Raw genomic sequence first — 16,862 nt, 5'->3', positions numbered from 1 at the left:
CCCGACCCCATGGACAACATTCCTCCAGGCCTTCCTGTCCTCTACCATCCTCTGAGTCCATTTAAACTCACGCTGACTGCTTCAGTGACTCCATCCAGCCACCTCGTTCTCTGTCGTCCCCTTTTTCTTTTGCCCTCAATCTTTCCCAGCATTAGGCTCTTCTCCAATGAGTCCTTCTTTCTCATTGGCCAAAGTATTTCAGTTTCATCTTTAGGATCTGGCCTTCTAAAGAGCAGTCAGGGTTGATCTCCTCTAGAACTGACTTGTTTGTTCGCCTTGCAGTCCAAGGGACTCGCAGGAGTCTTCTCCAGCACCAGAGTTCAAAGGCCTCAATTCTTTGGCGCTCAGCCTTTCTTATGGTCCAACCTTCACAGCCATACATTGCAACTGGGAAAACCATAGCTTTGACTATACGCACTTTGGTTGGCAGGGTGATGTCTCTGCTTTTTAGTACGCTGTCTAGATTTGCCATAGCTTTCCTCCCCAGGAGCAAGCGTCTTTTAATTTCTTGGCTGCAGTCCCTATCTGCGGTAATCTTGGAGCCCAGGAAAATATTAGCATACGATTATTATTATTTTTGTTTTCAAAGTAAGTGTTGCAATAGTTGATTTTGCTTGCAGCAAAATCCAACTCCTGCCATTGCTAACCACTAACTATACTGGGCAACCTAATAGTTTCTCTTGGACCAGTTTCTCTTTCTGCGTTCTGTATAATTTGACCTCCCCTTCATTTATAAAGTTTCATACAGGTTTCATACAGAAACAATATACGAGTAGAAACTGCAGCCAAATCGTATTATTTTGCAGCCCAAGGACTGACGTGAAGATCTGATATGGTGCAAATACACGAACCTCTTAAGATATTATGGATCTGAAAATCTAGCATGTTAAAAAGGAGAAAAAAAATAAGTTTTTTCTCCAAATCTGATAAAGCTCAAATAGAAAGCTTACAATATGTTGGATAAGAGTTATTTTAATATGTGACTTGGGAGGTCACCAGGGGTGGGCTTCAAAAATTTTCGCACAAAATTATTAAGAAAATAATGGAATGTGCAGAGATGAGTAAATTGACATTTGAAATTAGAGAACAGGAAGATAAAGAATATTATAAGATATGGGACTTATTCTATCAACGGTTAGAAGGGGAAATATGTTAAAAAGAGACCGGAGAAAGGTTTTTATTAGAAAAGATGTGGAATTATATAATTGATATAAAAGAATGGAATGGATGATGGATAAGATTAATTTAGAAAAACCTATAGGAAATGAGAGAACGAAATGTCGCAGTTAAACTAAAGGATTAATGGACTAAAATGTTTGGATATACATTAGATCAGCGGTTCTCAACCTGTGGGTCGGGACCCCGTTGGGGGTCGAATGACGATTTGCCAGGTGTCATCTAAGACCATCGGAAATATGGGAAGTATACTTGCGAGTCGAAGAATCGCGCTCCAATGGTTGACTCCACAAGCCAGTTGCAGGCTCTTCAAATCGCTAGCTGAATTCGGCTTCAGGCGCGATGAATTAAAAAACAGAGAAATCTTTGCTCTGATGTCTCCCTCTCAAGCCAGCTTCAATCACTCCCAATCGCTAGCCTAATCTGGCTTCAGGTGTGATAAACTTAATAGGGGAGGAGTCTCCGCTTTAATGCCCCCGTCCTCAAGGCAATCGCAAGCAGTTCAGATCGCTAGCCAATACGGCTTCAGGCGCAATAAATTCAAAACCGTGGTGTGGTTCAGGCTGCAAGAAGCCTGTTATTAAAAGACAACTGCCTGCAATTACTGCAGATTCTAGTCCCACCAGGTCCAAGGTTGACTCAGCCTTCCATCCTTTATAAAGTAGGTAAAATGAGGATCCAGATTGTTGGGGGGGCAATGAGTTGACTTTGTAAATATACAAATAGAATGAGACTATTGCCTTACACACTGTAAGCCGCCCTGAGTCTTCGGAGAAGGGCGGGATATAAATGTAAATTAAAAAAAACCAAAAAAACCAAAACGAAAATAATGTTAGGGTTGGGGTCGCCACATCGTGGGGAATTGTATTAAAGGGGTCGCAGCACTATAAAGGTTGAGAACCACTGCATTAGATTGATACAATGTAAGATTAGATAAATCAGCGAGATGTATATGGTGAAATTGCACGAGAAAGTTGTAATCAAACCCGCCGACACATTGTACTTGGATGGAAAATGTTTTTATGTTTGTTTGTTTAAAAAAAAAATAAAAAAATCACCCAAAAAAATTAGCAAGGGGTTCCCTGCCCGGTTGCTGGGTGGGCATGGCCTAGTCAGCCTCCTGCACCATGGGTGGGGGGGAGACGCTTTTTGCCCTCCCTGGGCTCCAGAGGCTTTCCCTGAGCCTCCGGGAGATAGAAAACGGCTTCTCCAGGCTCCAGAGGAAATAGGAAATGGGGCTGTTTCTGACCTTCTAGTAGGCCTGTTTTTCACCTTCCCCGAGCCTCCACGCACGCCCTGCACTTACCTGCATCCAAAACAGGCCGTGTGGGGACTCCTGGGAGGGGTGGGGCGGACGGGGCCAGCCAGGAGTGAGATTTAGGGGTTTTATTTTATTTATTTATTTATTATTTATTAATCATACTTTTATACCGCACCATCTCCCGTAGGACTCAGGGCGGATCACAGGCTTATTAAAAAACAATACAATAAATAAGCATTAAAAACACAATTAAAACTAAATATTATCATAGCCAAATCATTAAAAACGGTAAAAACCGGTTAAAAACCCCATTAAAATTTAGCTAAAATATTTTATTCTTAGGCTAGTCCAGCGCGCTGAAATAATAAAGTCTTCAGTTCACGTCTGAAGGTCCGGAGGTCGGGGAGTTGTCGTAATCCCGGAGGAAGCTCGTTCCACAGGGCTGGTGCCGCCACAGAGAAGGCCCTCCCCCTGGGGGTCGCCAACCTACATTGTTTGGTCGACGGCACCCTGAGGAGGCCCACTCTGTGGGAGCGCACAGGTCGTTGGGAGGCAATCGGTGGCAGAAGGCGGTCTCGAAGGTATCCCGGTCCTAAGTTCTCCGAACTGCACAGAATCTTAGCTAGAGGTTCTCCCGAAGCCCTGCGAACCCCCAGCAGCCCATCCCTTGGAGCTCACACACAATTGTACGTTCTTGCGAAGACTCTTTTACCTGCTAGGAATTTGAACTTTCAGGTTTCACCGAAAATAAAAGACCCAACTGGAAAATAAACCCCAGCATGAGTTCACAGGATGCTCGTGATATAAGCCCTACCCCCCAAAATAAGCCTCGGTTAAGATCGTCAGCCAGATGGACATTCAGTACCTGTTATTTCCCACAAAATAAGCCCTAATGCGTCTTTTTGAGCTAACGTTAATATAAGACCCGGTCTTAATTTTTGGGGAAACACGGTAGCTTGCAAATCCCTAGATGTGAGATTTAGATGCATTTTTAAAATACTTTTTTTTTTTTTTGGCCACTTTATCTACCTTTGTGCAATGTCAAAGCTAGTGCATTTTAGCATAGGAAGCCGAAAATCTACGAGCGGAAGTAGAACTGTGTCTCCGAATTGTTGGAGATGTGGTTACAAGCTAGGCACATACTACCATATGTGGTGGGCGTAGCCCAAGATAAAAAAAAATTGGCTGTGAAATGGAATATGTTTTATGTTATATTTTAGATTATGTTTGTTAGTTACTATACCCTGTATTCTGTTCTGGGAAGTCTTGGGGTGGTGGGGGGAGGGGAAAGGGGGGGGAAGGGGAAGATTATAAATTGATTGCAATTGTACAGGAATAATGGTAGAATTAAACAAGTTGGAATGGTGTAAAGTCGGGGCAGCTCAGTAACTTCCTTGATCGGGATGCTCTATGCACAGTCACTCATGCTCTTGTTACCTCCCGCCTGGATTATTGCAATGCTCTCTACATGGGGCTCCCCTTGAGATGCACTCGGAGGCTTCAGTTGGTCCAGAATGCAGCTGCGCGGGTGATAGAGGGAGTCTCACGTAGCTCCCATGTGACACCTCTCCTGCACAGACTGCACTGGCTTCCTGTTGCCTTTCGGGTGCATTTCAAGGTTCTGGTTACCACTTTTAAATCGCTCCATGGCTTGGGACCTGGGTACTTACGGGACCGCCTTCTGTTACCTCATGCCTCCCACCGACCCGTACACTCGCACAGAGAGGGCCTTCTCAGGGTGCCGTCCGCCAGACAATGTCGGCTGGCAGCCCCCAGGGGAAGATCCTTCTCTGTGGGGGCCCCCACTCTTTGGAATGAACTTCCCCCTGGTTTACGTCAAATAACTGACCTTCGGACTTTTCGCCGCGAACTGAAAACATATCTGTTTGTTCGTGCGGGGCTTTCTTAAATTGTTTAGTTTTAAATTTTCTCTCTGGTTTTAATTGGGGTTTTTTAGTTTTTAAACTATTTTAATTTCGGCCACACTGTATAATAAGTTTTTTAAATTTTATTTTAACTGTACATTGTTTCTTTTTACTTTGGCTGTACACCGCCCTGAGTCCTTCGGGAGAAGGGCGGTTTATAAATCTAATAAAATAATAATAATAATAGTAATAACTACTCCGGAAGGGAAAGGATAAGGAAAGAGGAGTAAAGAAGGAAGAAAGTAGGTAGGCAGGTAGGAAAGAAGGGAGGGGGAAGAAAGGATAGGAGGAGGAGAAGGAGGGGAAGATAGAGGGTTAGAAAGGATGGTAGTGAGAAGTGGGAAAGAGGAGGGGAAGTAGGAAAGCGAGGAGATTGTGGGAATTATTATGAAAAATAAAAAAAATTTAATATTAAAAAAAATTGGCAAAAAATTAAAAATTGGTTAGAGGGAATTACCCAATTAAAAATGGAACTTAAACCAGAACTTTATTTATTAGGAATAATCAACCCCAAAATAGACAAATCTTTGCAATACCTAATACATCATATATTAACGGCAGCAGGGGTTGCTGTCCCATATGGATGGACACAAAACAACGTACCAGGAGAGGAAATAATAATCCAAAAAAACCTACAGTGCACAGAAATGGATAAGATGACACTGGAAATTAAGGAAAGGGAAGAGTTGGAATACTATAAAGTGTGGAACAAATTATATGATTGGTTAGAAAAAAGAAACCAAAATTATAAATCGGAATGTTAATCTAATTAAGTTAAAACTAAGAAGTCTAAGTTACTGAATAGTGTTAACTGGATAGTGACGGTTCGGTACATAGATACCAATGTAAATAAAAGCACGTAGAACAGAGAATATATATCTATGTCGATACAGCAAGCTGTAAAATAATATATGATGGAATGTTATGTCTGTTACGTGTTTTTAACGTGTTTTTGTTTTTTGTTGCATTTTTCTTTATTTTGTTTTCAAAAGTTAAAAGTCTAATAAAAATTATTTTTTTAAAAAAAGAACTGTCTCGTCTTGCAAAGTTACAGAGAAACTGTTCTGCTCTTGATACAACTGAGTAACTTCGTAATCCTTTATCCCCAATGTGAGGTAGTTACTAAGAATGATGCTTGACAATGCAGTTATTCTAAACAAACATCAGATGGCAGCAAAATAAAGGGGAAAGAGATGAAATGCTAGCGTCGTCAACGCTTTTAGAACCATCTCCAACATCTAGGCAACAAGAACAAAGCATACAATAGATTGGGAAGAAATAATTGCACATTCAGCTGGCTGCAGAATGAAGGTGCCCAGGCAACTATCTGAAATATATTTAATAAATCTGAGGATATAGAAGAGTCGCCCACTCAAACCCTCCCAACACTGTTGTCGTTTTCTAACTGTTGTCAAGATCCAAAATACGTGACAGAAAAAGTAACAAAAGTGAATTTATTGAGACATAAATGGCAGCGGCCAATTCTTTCAATCATTTTGATCCTCAGACTATTTCTTGTTAGGAAACAAACTGGAGTCTGGGATGTTGTCCAACAGTCTTCAGCAAAAAAGAGAAGTCCAGGAAAGTCTACAAAAGAAAATGAAGGTACAATTGCTTTTTAGGAGTGAGTATCTTGTTTGCTGCAACAACACTTACTTGTGTGCATTTGTTGCAAATTCAACCACATATTAATCTTACTAGGCTCATGATCATGCAATCTATCTATTCCTCTTTTCTCTAGACTGCCTATGGAACATTTCTGCAGCTTCCCACTTGTAACAATTAGCCTCAAATTCCATGCTTTGTATGAAAATAGTGAGTGATACCACCAATTCAATGTGCTGAATTTTAGTTTGAAAATGCTACACAAGGCATGAACTCATAGCATGTCCCACATAAGGCCAGGGGCATTATTTGTTTGTTGATTAATAACAGAGTAAAGACAAATTAAGAGAAACAAACTTAATCACATCTCCATGTCCTAATTGCATGTACTAATATTATACCCAGCATCAATCAATCATTCAAATCTATCTATCTATCCATCTATCCCATCTATCTATCATCTATGTACAGTATCTGCCTGTCTGCCTGTCTGCCTGTCTGCCTGTCTGCCTGTCTGCCTGTCTATCTATCTATCTATCTATCTATCTATCTATCTATCTATCTATCTATCTATCTATCTATCTATCTATCTATCTATCTATCTATCTATCTATCTATCTGATGGGCAGCATATAACCTTGAAAAATAAATAAAAAGGCCTGTCCATTTTTCTATGTATCTCAGAAAAACAGTAACTGAAGATCCAAACATATGACAGAAGTTTAACAGGATCTAAAAATGATTAAGAACAGAGATACTAAAATAAATAAAAATAAAATATAATTATAAGAGATTTCACACCTATGTAAGGGAGCAATGTATCATACAGATCATAGCATAAAACTGGGCAACATGGAAGGATATGTTCAAGTGAATTTATCCTTAACACAGTCATTATTATACTACGATTTGGACCTAATGTTCATTAACATCATTAGCTGATGAAAATTTTCGGAGGGTGGGGGACCTACAGATTAACAACTCCTGGCTAGTACAGTGACATTACTTGTTCATATGAATCAGGTGAGCAAATTTGGGTATGCATTGGAAGCAAGGGGTGTGAGATCAAAAGCCCAGGCATAACTTGAGCCAGATCTACACTCAACCCTTAGATGTAATGTCAATGAGGCAATGAGTATTTATAATGGATTCAAGATCTTCGAATAAAAAAGACAAATTACTATCAAGGCGAATTCCAATATAAAAAGTAAGCTATATGATGAACAAAGTTCTGAGTAAGAATATCAATTACTGGCCCTGTTCGGTAAGTGCTTCTTTTATGTCACCCCTGACAATGCCATTAAATATAATTAGATCTAAGGTGTCCACAAGTGCAGTCAATCAAAACCCTGTGATATTACAGTGTTGGTCTTTAGACTTTCTAGCTGGTAAATAACCTCGTATCAGTTTTAGGGGACATTGGCTATTTAAGTTTGCCCAAAGTTTCATTTTTGCCAATAGGTGTGTTAAAATTGCTGGCTATAATTACAAACTCTTGAATTTTGACGTAGTAGCCAACTTATGTAAGTGTCAAATTGATCCCACAAATTATTTATTTTCCTATCTCTACAAACTAGGGGGGGAAATATAGATTAATAGGCAAGTAAAAATTAAATTAAATAAGAGGACTAGAGCCACACCTGAGCAAAACTGGTTCCTTAAATTTGACAGGAACCATAAAACTCAGGCCTAGCCTTTTTTGCAATGAGTCCTGTTTTCAAAGTAAAAATACATCCCCCATAGCCCATGTTTCTTGAAACGAAAGAATATTAAAGGAGGAAATGTATCCTATGAATGAAGCATCAGACATCTTCGTTTTAGAGCTGGGGTGTCAAACGACCGGTGGGCCAGATCCGTCACACGCTGGCCACACCCACCCGGTTTAGCAAAGGGGGGGGGGGAAAGTCACGATACGTCATGTGACGATGTGATACAGTGAGTGACACCTCTGCTTTAGAGCCTATATCTCTTTCCATTTATGACTGTATGACTATAACTTGTTGCTGGCAATCCTTATGATTTATATTGATATATTGACCATCAATTGTGTTGTAAATGTTGTACCTTGATGAACGTATCTTTTCTTTTATGTACACTGAGAGCATATGCACCAAGACAAATTCCTTGTGTGTCCAATCACACTTGGCCAATAAAAATTCTATTCTATTCTATTCTATTCTATTCTATTCTATTCTATTCTATTCTATTCTATTCTATTCTATAACATTCCAGGAAAGGATATAGACGTCTCCTTCTGTAAGATAGCACCCTTAGACTCTAAATGACTCAGTGAATTAGCTGAACATACAGACTCTTTCATTGGTGTATGTATGTATGTATGTATGTATGTATGTATGTATATATGCAGGGGAGGGCTTCAAAAATTTTAGCAAGGGGTTCTCTACCCGGTTGCTGGGTGGGCGTGGCCATGGTGGGCGTGGCCTAGTCGGCCTCCTGATCAGAGCAGAGGGGGCATTTTTGCCCTCCCCGGGCTCTGGAGGCTTTCCTCGAGCCTCCAGGAGGGCGAAAACAGCCTCCCCAGGCTCCAGAGGACCGAAACGGGCCCGTGTCCAGCCTTCCCAAACTTCCAGTAGGCCTGTTTTTCGCCCTCCTCAAGCTCCACCCGTGCCCTGCAGTTACCTGCATCCAAAATGGGCCATGTAGGGACCCCTGGGAGAGGCAGGGTGGGCGGGGCCAGCCAGGAGTGGGATTTGGGGGTTCTCTAAACTGCACAGAATCTTAGCTAGAGGTTCACCTGAACCCCTGCGAACCCCCAGCAGACCCCCAGCAGACCCTCCCTTTATATGTATATAATTTATTAGCCACCCATCTTACCATAAGGTAACTTTAAAGAGTTTATAGTTATATCTCAGTTAAAAAAATCAAAATCAAACGTTAAAACCTAAGGACACATGGGGAGGGCAGGGCAGAGTAGGGTGGAAGTGGGAACTGTTATTATTCAATCAACCACCTCCATTGTATTGATCCCCCACTGGGGCTCCAACTGACATATAGGTACAAGGTTATTCGAAAATGGCCAACATTGTTTCTCAACCCTGACAAGTTGTTATGAACTTCAAGTCCCAGAATTCCACAGCCGGTCATGAGGAAATGTTGAAATCCGCACAACTTAAATTTGATAAGGTCGAGATGCACTGCTCTACCTCCTCTGCAATGAAGCCGAAGTCAAAGTTTCATGTAACGTTGCCTGTTATAACAGCCCCTTCTGTGGAGAGTAGCTTCAGTCTGGATGATTTTAGAACTTCTAGCATCAGCACGCAGATCTAAATTTGGGGGAAGGCTAATCGGCTCCCAGAGAATGTGATAAAAAGACCACTATATAGAAACGATTCAAAGAAAATTATTCTGCACGGGGTCTGTGGCACAGAGAATACTTCAACTAAAATACCCCATTTAAAAACAACATAAAAATAGAAAAACTTGTTTTTGTTGGGTGGTCTTGACTCCTACACGGTGGTGGGATTCAGCCGGTTTGGGAGAACTAGTAGTTAAATTGCTGCTCCTTCCTGCCTCGCCCCTTCCAGGAGTCCCCATGTGTCCCATTTTGGCTCTCAGATAAGTACAGGGAGGCCTCCTAGGCCCAAAACCGGGCACAGGGTGGTGCGGTGTGCCTCCCCCATGACCTGTTTTTGTTGTGACTCATCCTCCCTCCTCTCCTCAGCCAGGCCCCACCCATCTCCAACCGGGCCTTTTATCAGACTCCGAGTCTGATAATGAAAATGAATGGCCTGTCATGCCTCCAGCCCCTGGCCCTGACCCCATGCCCGGAGGATTCAAGGAGTGAAAGGATAAGCCCGATAAACCTCACTCATACAGCGTGTGTTCCTTTGGCTCAGCCTTCAGAGCAGGAAGCCAGCCAGGTGGTGGAATTACCCGGGCCTACTCCCTCTGACCCCTCCCTTTCCCAGATGCTGACAGCAGATCCAGCTGAAAACAATTCAGAGTGAGTGGACCCTCGCTTCCGGAGATCTGAGAGGCGACGCCAGCAGAAGGAAGGGTGGGGCAGGTCTGGATAAATGCTGAGTCATGGAGCCACACCCCACAGCCTATATAAAGGACCTGCTTTTGGCATTCCAACCTTGAGTCAAGCAAAGTCTCATCTAGTTTGCTGATATCGGACTCTATCGCTGAAGTCACAACTTGGACTCCTGCCTGCCCTGATAAACCTCGAAGGAACTTGGCAAGCTGCAGAGGCTTCGTTGCTAAGTTTGTTACGGACTTCCTCGACTCGTTCGTCGGAGTGGGAGTGGGACACGACAGTTTTTGCTCGGGGACTGGGGTTTACAGGAGGCTGAGTGCTGCCTGTCACACCCTGGCCACGCCCACCCAGCCAGTCATTGGGGCAGAGAAACGGTTAGAGAGGGTATGAGAGGCTATAACCATGCCTCCTACAAGATTTTCAGCTGGAACTGATCTAAGCACAACACTGTTTTTTTTTTTTGCAAAATATCCCTCCTTCAGTACAAAAGGGCCATTTTAAACATGAGATGGGTTGTTTATTTGAGGGGTGGATGGGAAGTGGAGAATTGGTGGCAGCTCTTCTGCCCTTGAAACATATCCAGGTTATTTTGTGTGACAGGTTTTCCACTTTTAAGGGAGCAACGAATTCGCTACCCAAAAGGGGACATTTCACAAAGTTGCTTCCTGAAATATTGTTTGTAAACCTCTTATTTTCTACAAACAAATCTTCTCTTCTGAAAAAAATATCCTCCACGCTTAAAAAGTGTACATACCTCCTTCATCAGCCTACAAAATTGATGACAACGAGATGTAAGATTGTACTAGCAAAAAGGAAGTCTGCAAAGGCCCGTTCTGGTGAGATTCCTTGAAATTCTCCCTTGTTTTGTGGGTTGATTTGAATCCTCAAGCAAACTAAAAAAACAAAAAGGGGGTGGGAAAGGAAAAATACATTGTTTTAATGCACGGGTGTCAAACTCACTGTGTCACCTTGCGGTCACGTGACATTTTGTGACTTTTTCCTATTCATGGAGCTGCGGTGGGAGTGACCTGTGCATGATGCATCCGGCTCACAGGCCACCAATTTGACACCCTTGTTTTAATGGAACGTTGGAGGAAAAATATTAGAAGAAGGCTGAATGAGAAATCTTCCAGTTAAATAAAACGGTAAAGGTTCCCCTCGCACATACATGCTAGTCGTTCCCGACTCTAGGGGGCGGTGCTCATCTCCGTTTCAAAGCCAAAGAGCCAGCGCTGTCCGAAGATGTCTCCATGGTCATGTGGCCGGCATGACTCAACGCCAAAGTCGCACGGAACGTTGTTACCTTCCTACCAAAGGTGGTCCCTATTTTTCTACTTGCATTTTTACATGCTTTCAAACTGCTAGGTTGGCAGAAGCTGGGACAAGTAACGGGAGCTCACTCCATTATGCGGCACTAGGGATTCGAACCGCTGAACTGCCGACCTTTCATTGACAAGCTCAGTGTCTTACCCACTAAGCCACCGTGTCCCTCTCCAGTTAAATACAATAACCTTAAAATTGGCTTTAGCACTGCAAGATACAGTAGCTAATCTCGTAAACTAATCTTACGTCATATCACGATACAAATTAAACTGCATTGTACAGGTCATCCTCTACTTACAAGCATTCATTTAGAGACTTCGAAGTTACAATGGCATTGAAAAAGTGACTCATCGTCAGTTTTCACACTTGCAACATCACAACCAGACACATGATCCAAATCGGGAGGCTTGGCAACTGGCATATTGGGCTGTTGGTTTGAGTTCCGAGCTTGGCAACTTGGTTGCAAAAAGTTTTGTCACCATTCGAGGAGACATCGTCAGTGCGCTTTGAACTGTGCTCGTCTATCCGAACATTGGTCTTTAAATCAGTATTTAACTCCATACTTAAATACTTTAAATAGGTATTTAAAGACCAGTGTTCCGACAGACGAGCACACTTCAAAGCACACTGACAATGTCTCCTTGAATAGTGATGAAACATTTGCAATCAAAATGCCAAGCTCGGAGCTCAAATCAATAGCCCAACTACCAACCCGAGCTACTAATATTCAAACACATCTCAATTGGCATGTATTTATAAGAGTTGTACAGTTCCAGGGTGAAGTGATCACCTTTTGTAACTTTTCCAGCGGGTTCCTGACAAGCAAAGTCAAAGGGGAAAGCCAGATTCACAATGATCAAATGATTCACTTAACAACTATAGTGATTCAATGAACTATGGCACGAAAGATTGTAAAATGGGGGCAAAGCTCACTTCAATTTATATTGGTTTTGTTTCCTAGTACGATTTTATAGCTTATTAGTAACCTTGACTATCACTCAGTGTTGTATCTTTTTATTCTCGATGAATGTATTTTATTCTCCTTGTATACACTGAGAGCATATGCACCAAAGACAAACTCCTTGTGTGTCCAATCACACTTGGTCAATAAAGAAAAGAACATTGAATTGAATTCTATTCTTCTATGCTATGACCCTACCCTAGCTTACCTGCTATCCTACCCCCTATCCTACCCCTACCCTTACCCCACCCTACACCCTAACCTATCCCACCCTACACCCTACTCTCTACCCTACCTCCTACCCTACCCTACCTCCTACCCTACCCTATTCTATCCCACCTAGCCCCTATTCTACCCCACCCCACCCCTACCCTATCCGCTACTCTACCCCTACCCTACCCTCTATTCTACCCCAGCCTACCCCACCCCACCCGCCACTCTACCCTACCCTACCCCTATTCTACCCCACCCTACCCCACCCTACCCCTATTCCCTATTTTACCCCACCTCACCCCTACCCTACCCATTCTACCCCACCCTACCCCTATTCTACCCCACCCCAACCCTCCCTCCTGCTACCTACCCCTATTCTACCCCACCCTACCCGCCACTCTATCCCTACCCTACCCTACCCCTATTCTACCCCACCCCAACCCTCCCTCCCCGCTACCCCTACCTGCTACCCCTACCCTACCCCTATTCTACCCCACCCTACTCCCTCCCTACCCCTATTCTACCCCATCCCATCCCACCCTCCCCTACCCTCCCCTACCCCCTATTCTACTTCACTCTACCCTACCCTGAGTTCTGCCCATATTATGACATTTCGTGCCAGAGTTTTTCAGTGAATCACTACAATTGGTAAAGTTAGTCAACCGGTTGTTAAGTGAATCTGGCTTCCCCCATTGACTTTGCTTGTCAAACCATCCCAAAAAGGGGATCACGTGATCCCGAGGCACTGCAATCAATACCAACCGCTTGCCAAGCACCTCTGAATTTTGATCCTGTGACCCTGGGGGCGATGCAGATGTGAAAAATGTTATGTCTGAAAAACGGTCATAAAGTCGTGGTTTTTTTTTAACAGCTCCATAGTAACTTTGAAAAATGAACTGTTGTAAGTCGAGGATTACCTGTAGTGCCATGGCAACCGCAAAGCCCCGCCCCCTCAAGGAACGTTGCCACGGTGACATAGAAACTCCCGCCCTCCATAGTGGAAAACTCGCCAATGGGGGGGGGTTTGGGTGACGGTTACCATGGCAACGCCAGAACCTCCACCAGCCGCGCGAAGGCAACGGGTTGCCATGGGGACAAGCCGCGCCTGCGCAAACCCACTGGGCCTCACCCCGGCCCACTCAGAAAGCGCCTCACCGCCCAGGATGAAGCTGCCCACAGCCGAGATGAAGCCCGAGAGGAAAGAGTTGAAGGGGAAGGTGCCGACGCCGAGGCAGTAGCCGAATTGCAAGGCCCCCGTCAGCATGACGTAGAGCAGATAGGCGTCCAGCACTTTCAGGCGGCTCGGCGTCCCGCTGCTGTACTCGGACAGGAAGCGCCGCACCACCGAGGTCACCGAGCTCGCCCCGGAGCCGGACGACCCAGACGCCGAACCCGACATAGCGACGGCGGACACACTGCCCAGGCTTCGTTTGCTTGAGTGGCCGGAAGCGAGCGCAAAAACCTTCCGGGGTCGCTTTGGGACAGGCGCATGCGTAGCGCAGAAGGCAACGTCAACTCGGTGCGGGCAGACTGGCACGCATGCGTCCTGCGTCAACCTTTGACCGGTGACGCATGCGTGGGATAGTCCGATGAGCCGAGAAACGGTCTGCTGGCCGTGAACCGCTTTCTACGCACGCGTGGTACACTCATCATTGCGCGTGCGCTTTTTGGTTCTCTTCCCTGGGGTGGAAATGAATGAATTTATTAATAGTGGGTGTGCGCTTAAAGACACTTTAAAAAGCAAATCTTTCATTCTTTTGGGTTTTAGTCCTCTAAATAAATGGGTGGAGTGGATCAATTCCGCCAGGAGTTACAATGCAGGCATATAAGTATTAAAAAAATAAAAATATTTACAATATACTTTATAAAAGCATTAAATATCATTAACTTTACACTTAGATTCTCAAATCATTCAGTTTTTTCCTGTGACCCATCCATCTTTTTCTGATCCTCCCACCCTTCATTCTCTCTGATATTCCTTCCTTCCTCCCATCCATCCATCCATTTCTCTGATCTTCCCTTCATTCTCTCCGATTTATCCATTCATCCATAACTAAAGAAGCTTCTTGGATGAGAAACGAATTGTCTTCAAGGAAAAACAAAGTCCAGTTTGGGACAGCATTAACTACCTTCAACCTGTAGGTAATAAAAGGCACATCGGGCACTAGGATTTTGGTCTGCAAAGTGTAGGAATTTAGCACACACACCCCTAGAAGAATGAAATATTTTAGAAAATATTTAAAAAGGCAGAATATATTTCCCTGGATGAGAAATGGAGAAACATGTTTTAAAGACAAAGGAGCTTCCTGCAACTTCCTGACTCCCCCCCACCTTTGTCAATGGGCCATTAAAAGCCTCAGCTAAGCTCACTCATTCTCCCCACCTTTGTCAATGGGCAATTAAGGCTTCAACCAAGCTCACTCAATCCCCCCATGATTTGCAACACAATACAACTGAAACTCACCACATGGCAAGGCTCAAGCAAGCTTGAGAGACAACCTACAGGGCTAGCTAAGACTCCCACCCCCTGGGAGTCTGTCAACCAATCAGGATACTCTTCCTGTGCCCCAGAAAGTTCAAAGCTCAGAAAAAGCATAAAACCAGGGAGCACACAGGATCTCAGCCCTTTTCTGTTCAGGAACTCAAGCCATGTGATCCTGACCACCATTAAACCATCTTTCCAAGCAGCCTCCATGTTTCCAGTGTCTTTGTCCCCACTTGGAACTGAACCCAGATGGATATTTCTTCCAACAAAAGCTTAGCAGTCTGATGATTGCTAGGTTTTCCAAGTTTGCTGCCATCTGGTTGTCCAGACCTTGCAGCCCATATTAATAGTAATATTGACTCTATTCTCTCTGATCTTCCTTCCTTCCACTTATGACTGGAACTTTGTTGCTTGTATCCTTACGTTTTATACTGTAATTGATTGTTTCCTCATTGCTTAATTGTAGCCTATGGCTATCATTAAGTGTTGTATCATTAAGTGTTAAATTTGTAGCTTATGGCTATCATTAAGTGTTGTAAGTGTTGTACTTGATGAAGATATCTTCTTTTATGTACACTGAGAGCATATGCACCAAGACAAATTCCTTGTGTGTCCAATCACACTTGACCAATAAAAATTCTATTCTGTTCTGTTCTGTTCTGTTCTATTCTATAGCTCAGAAACAGTGGGGAGCAGGCCTTGCCTACAACCTAAAAGCTCAAGCCCAGGGAGGTAGTCTCCAAACTTTGCCCCTTTTAAAACTTGTGGACTTCAACTCCCAGCATTCCTCAGCCGTTCCTCTGGAAGCAAAGCTGGCTGAGGAATGCTAGGAGTTGAAGTCCACAAGTCTCAAAAGGGGGCCAAGTTTTGGAGACCCCTGAAAATTCTAGCTCAGGGGGTCTCCAATCTTGGTCACTTTAAGACTTGTGGACTTCACCTCCCAGCATTCCTCAGCCATTCCTCTGGAAACAAAGCTGGCTGAGGAACGCTGAGAGTTGAAGTCCCCAAGCCTTAAAAGGGGACCACGTTTTGGAGACCCCTGAAAATTCTAGCCCAGGGGGTCTCTAACACTTTAAGACTTGTGGACTTCAACTCTCAGAGTTCCTCAGCCATTCCTCTGGAAGCAAAGCTGGCCGAGGAACGCTGGGAGTTGAAGTCCCCAAGCCTTAAAAGGGGGACAAGTTTTGGAGACCCCTGAAAATTCTAGCCCAGGGGGTCTCTAACACTTTAAGACTTGTGGACTTCACCTCCCAGCATTCCTCAGCCATTCCTCTGGAAGCAAAGCTGCCTGAGGAATTCTAAGAGTTGAAGTCCACAAGTCTTAAAAGGGGGCCAAGTTTTGGAGACCCCTGAAAATTCTAGCCCAGGGGGTCTCTAACACTTTAAGACTTGTGTACTACAACCTAAAAGCTCGAGCCCAGGGCGGATGGTCTCCAAACTTGGCCCCTTTTAAGACTTGTGGACTTCAACTCCCAGCATTCCACAGCCATTCCTCTGGAAGCAAAGCTGGCTGAGGAATTCTGGGAGTTGAAGTCCACAAGTCTTCAAGTGACCGAGCTGTTCTAGCCCCTTCTGGCCCATGCAAGACAAGCCAGGAAAAAATCCCTCCTCTTCCCATCTGGGCGGGGTTGGTTGCAACAGCGCCTGTCATTGGGCCATCCCGCCGCCACTCACCCCCACCCGTCAATCAAGCAACCCCCTTTCCAGGCTCCTCCCCTCTTTGTGACACCTCCCTCCTTTCCTCCTCCTTCTCCTCCTCCTCCTCCGAGTGGCAGTTTTCCGCCCACAGACCGCCCACCCACCCACCCCAGGCAGGAGGGAGCACCAGGGAGGGCTGCCGCGCTCTCTTTTGGAGCTTCCCTCCCGCCCCCGCCCTTCCCTTTTCCAAATTCCAAAGCCCAGCAGGAACGTTC

At 44.3% G+C, this 16,862-nt stretch overlaps 1 protein-coding gene across 1 annotated transcript; it reads right to left on the bottom strand.

Moving 5' to 3' along the window:
- Positions 1 to 5,802: 5,802 nt before the first annotated feature.
- DAD1 (defender against cell death 1) lies at positions 5,803 to 13,940 on the bottom strand. Its single transcript, XM_058183587.1, has 3 exons — positions 13,620 to 13,940; positions 10,722 to 10,860; positions 5,803 to 5,949 (listed from the first exon to the last, which is right to left on the bottom strand). The coding sequence occupies exons 1-2, from the start codon at positions 13,861 to 13,863 to the stop codon at positions 10,730 to 10,732; spliced, it is 375 nt and encodes a 124-aa protein (XP_058039570.1). The 5' UTR covers positions 13,864 to 13,940; the 3' UTR covers positions 5,803 to 5,949; positions 10,722 to 10,729.
- Between the last annotated feature and the right edge of the window lie 2,922 nt (positions 13,941 to 16,862).

Source organism: Ahaetulla prasina, chromosome 4 (genome assembly GCF_028640845.1).
Source record: "Ahaetulla prasina isolate Xishuangbanna chromosome 4, ASM2864084v1, whole genome shotgun sequence".
NCBI classification, from domain to species: Eukaryota; Metazoa; Chordata; class Lepidosauria; order Squamata; family Colubridae; genus Ahaetulla; species Ahaetulla prasina.
The sequence above is the reverse complement of the archived record's forward strand: the minus strand, read 5'-3'. Positions and strand labels throughout refer to the sequence as shown.